We start from the raw sequence: 4,532 nt of genomic DNA on the forward strand, positions 1-4,532 counted from the left end.
ATATAAGTGTGTATGTGTATATGTGCGTAGGTGTTACATTTATTTGTTGTTATTGTATATATATATATATATATATATATATATATGCATAAGTGTATATAGGTGTATGTGTATATGTGTATATGCGTATATGTGTAGTTGTGTTTATGTATATATATGTGTGAGTATGTATATTTGTTATGTGTTTATGTGTGTGTAGATGTGTATGTGTGTGAATGTGTGTATGTGTTTTTGTATATACGTGCTTAAGTACATATGTGTATATATGTATATAAGTATATGCGTGTGTGTCATCAGTTTTGTTTTCTCGTACATTTTGAGCAGTGATGTATGTTTGTTATTTGTATTTCGTTAAGTGTGCTTGGACAGTTTACAATTTGTGTAACTAATTAACTCTTGCAAGTCATTTTGTGTAAACGGTTTAGCCTTCCTTAAACTCTAAAACCCTAAACCTTGTAAACCAGTGTGTTGGAAAGGAGAATGTTCTGATGTCAAGTGCTTACAAGAACATTGACAGTTTTTACGACACTTAGTAAAGCCATGCCCATCTACCTTCGATGACTAGGGTTTAGGGTGTATTAAACCCTAGAATCCAAAACCTGTAAATCTTGTAAGCCTGTGTGTTCATAGCGATATGTTAAGTCGCTAAAAGAATGTTGACAGTTGGTATTACATTCCTTGTCCCAATTATTGTTACAATAACACTTTTTTATAATACTATTTCTAATTATGGTATGAGTCACTCTATTATGTATATCCGATTATGATATTAATCACTTTATGTATCTCCAATTCCAATTGTAGTATTAATCACTTTATGTAATTCCAATTCCAATTATGGTATCAATCAATTTATGTAATTCCAATTCCAATTCCAATTCCAATTATGGTATTATGGAATTCTAATTTCAATCCTGTGAATATTCACTCTGGTAGGTAATTCTAATTCCAATTATGGTACCAATTACTCTTGTCTGTAGTGCTGGTGCCACATGGCTGCTGCCATTCGACGGCAACTGCTTCATGACCAAAGGCTCGTGGGACGGCATCAAGGAAGGCTTCAAGAAACACGTATGGTTGTGATTTACATACATGTGTGTGGGTGGGTGTGTGGAAGGCTTCAAAAAACACGTATGGTTGTGATTTACATGTGTGTGTGTGTGGGTGTGTGGAAGGCTTTAAGAAACACGTATGGTTGTGATTTACATGTGTGTGTGTGGTGTTGTAAGGAAGGCTTCAAGAAATACGTATGGTTGCGATTTACAAGTGTGTGTGGGTGTGTGTGGAAGGTTTCAAGAAACGTGTATGGGTCGGACATACATGTTTGTGTGTGTGTCTGTATAGGAAAAACATGTGTGGCGTGGAAGGCTTCAGGAAACACGTGGTTGGGATATGCATGCATGTATGTGTGTGTGTGTGGGTGTGTATATAAGTATAGTCGTAGCTGTATACGTTTGTACATTGCCACAGATGTTCCTTTTGAGTTTCATCGTGATTCTCCATTGGTAATTTTCTCTGTGTTGTTCATAGTCCGCTTATCTATCACTTAAATATCAGCTGTTGCGTGTCCGTGTGGGATGGAGTATGTGCTGCTGAGTATTGTACAAATCTGATACTGAGCCACGCGCATCATACGGTACAACACACAACACCACACTGTGCATATTATATATATATATATACACACACACACACACACACACACACATATATATATATATATATACAACACAGTCGCACAACCCATCCACACGCTGCCCTTGTCATACGTACCTTGCACACAATACACTACTATCTAACACTCACCTGCCACCCCATTGCTCATGGCGCAGGGCTGTGACACTCGCTATATCACTGTGCCTATGGCTCGGTTACAAAGCAATGACCGCCTACTCGATGCCGACTTCGCCCCAGAGGTAAGCGAACGTTTATTTCGATGGGGTTGTGGCTGTTCGGATACAAGCGTTATACGTATTACCGAAGATATATTTTCGGTTTGTTTGTGGCTATGCGAAATACAAACGTTATACGTATTCTCGGCTGCGGTGGTAGTCAATGTGTGGAGTCGTATGAGCCTCACTTATCGAGGTGTGTACCAGTAATATTGAACGCCAATCAGTACGTTTCAAGTGGATGGGTAGGTATCTACCCACCACCCATAACGCGCATGCCTCCTTCGCGTATGTGACAGTGTACTGTGGCTACTGTGTAGGGTCTTATTCCAGGTATGTTATGGTGTTTTATAGGCCTACTACAGGTGTAAGAGAATCATGCAATCACTGCTAGTTGGTTGCGTAAGTCATCATTATCAGCAGGAAACGACTTACATATCCGTATTCTGGTTCTCAGCCTGTAGCACCCGTACAGGCCAGATCGTATGACAAAACGTACTGTTGTGCACGCATACGTTTACAAGCGAAGTAGTAGTGCACGTTATATACTATTGATTCAAAGATATTTCTTTATCGGCTTATTTGTTTTACAATCATATTATGTATGTTCACAAACATTGCGCTCTATATGTGACTTTAATCGCATACCACGTATATTACGTATATTACGTAAATAACGTACATTACCTATATTATTTATATTACGTATGTCACGTATTATGTATACTACGTATATCACGTATATCGCGTATATTATGTGTATTACGCGTGTTCCGAATATTCACGTATATTATGTATATTACGTATATCACGTATATCACTCATATTATCTTTATTGCGTATATTACGTATATCACGTATGTTACGTATATTACGAATATTACGTATATTGCGTATATTACGAATGTCAAGTATTATTGTATATGATGTGTCTTACGGATATTAAGTAAATCACGCCTATTACGTACCAACGTATATCACGTCTCTAGGCAACGGAAGAGCCGCAGATCATCTTCCGACACGACGCAAAGGAACGCTTTAATGTGATGATGCGCTATGGCAGACGCCCAAAGGTGGAGTTGCTATGGCGACTAAAGGTACGTTCATGGCTGCGAAAAAGGCGTTGTTTTATAAATGGATTATGTTGTGGATAAGTTTGGGTGTTTTGTATTCTAATGGGCTATTATGTGAATTAATGGTTATATATATATATATGCACACACACACACACACACACACACACACACATATATATATATACATCGTTGGTATTGGTCATAATGTACAACAGATACATTCTCCAGACAACACCATTTAAACTGTTGTATTCTGTGTAGTCATAAGTCCCCATGTGGTGTGGTTGTATGTGAGCATTTCATGTGTGGATTATCATCAGCTCTTTGGTGCAGATGAATCGTGTGTTTGTTAGTTGCATAGTCACATCGATAGCATTTGTTTGGGCTTAGGTTGATTGACATTGCGCTTCATTCGAGTCCTTTGACCGCTGCTTGTCATGTACTACGCCTTCCCATGTGATGCTTCTTTTGTCTTTTTTGGTCTTATCTTGGTCTGATTTTGGACATATTTTGGACATACTTTGGGTAGATTTTGATCATATTTTGATCATATTTTGGTCATCCTTGGGTGCACGCTTATTTTGTCTTGTATGAATCTTCTGCTACTCTGGTTTCGTAATATTCTTCCTCCGTTCTACACGCTTGTATCGTGCTACGCTGACTTCGGTTCATGTTTATTGTATTAGAGCTTATCCTCCTCCTTCACAACTGTTATATTTATAGGTTGCCCATTATGTTCAACACCTGTTCTATATATAGGTTGCTCATTATGTTCAACACCTGTTCTATTTATAGGTTGCTTCTTCGGCATAACGCCTGTTCTATTTAAGGATTACTTGTTCTGCATAACGCCTGTTCTATTTAAAGATTACTTGTTCTGCATAACGCCCGTTCTATTTATAAATTACTTGTTCTGCATAGCGCGTGTTCTATTTATAGATCTGCTTATTCCGCACAACGCTTGTTCTATTTATAGGTTGCTGGTCCATGGGATCGGTGGCCGCAGTCAATCGGCCCGTGGGAGAAGAAGGAGTGGGAAGTCTCGGATGATGTGGGTGAGGGTGATCGGGCTGTGCCAAGTGCTGGCTGGATTCCCAGGTATATATACCTTGCTCGCATGTATTTGTATATTTGTATTAAACGGGGGGTTGCTTTTCTTAGTGTATTACTAAACTGAGTTTTTCATTTCTTCGTATAGTTTTAAACTGATGTTTTCTATGTGTTCTAAACTGAGTTTTTCTTTTTCTGTGTATATTGTTCAACTGGTGGGTCCTTTTCTTCGATCTTTAAACGTATAGGTAGGACGATCTCTACTTGTTCGCATATATATATATATAGCGGTTGTATGTGTATGATAATAGGATGAACGGTCCCTTGACAGCAACAGACATGCCAGTCCACAGGCACACACAATACACACACACACAATACACACACACACAATACACACACTCACACACACACACACTCTCTCTCACTCACACACACACACACACGCACACACACACACACACACACATACACACACACACACACACACACACACACACACACACACACACAC

General features: G+C 38.8%; 1 protein-coding gene across 1 annotated transcript; it reads left to right on the top strand.

Annotated features, from left to right (window-relative positions):
• Nucleotides 1–954: 954 nt before the first annotated feature.
• Nucleotides 955–4,145, top strand: SARC_05658 (hypothetical protein; the record flags this gene model as incomplete). Its single annotated transcript, XM_014300468.1, has 5 exons — nucleotides 955–1,071; nucleotides 1,833–1,916; nucleotides 2,882–2,989; nucleotides 3,945–4,066; nucleotides 4,130–4,145. The coding sequence occupies 5 exons, from the start codon at nucleotides 955–957 to the stop codon at nucleotides 4,143–4,145; spliced, it is 447 nt and encodes a 148-aa protein (XP_014155943.1).
• Nucleotides 4,146–4,532: the final 387 nt, after the last annotated feature.

The sequence above is a fragment of the Sphaeroforma arctica genome, assembly GCF_001186125.1.
Source record: "Sphaeroforma arctica JP610 unplaced genomic scaffold supercont1.369, whole genome shotgun sequence".
Lineage (NCBI taxonomy): Eukaryota > Ichthyosporea > Ichthyophonida > Sphaeroforma > Sphaeroforma arctica.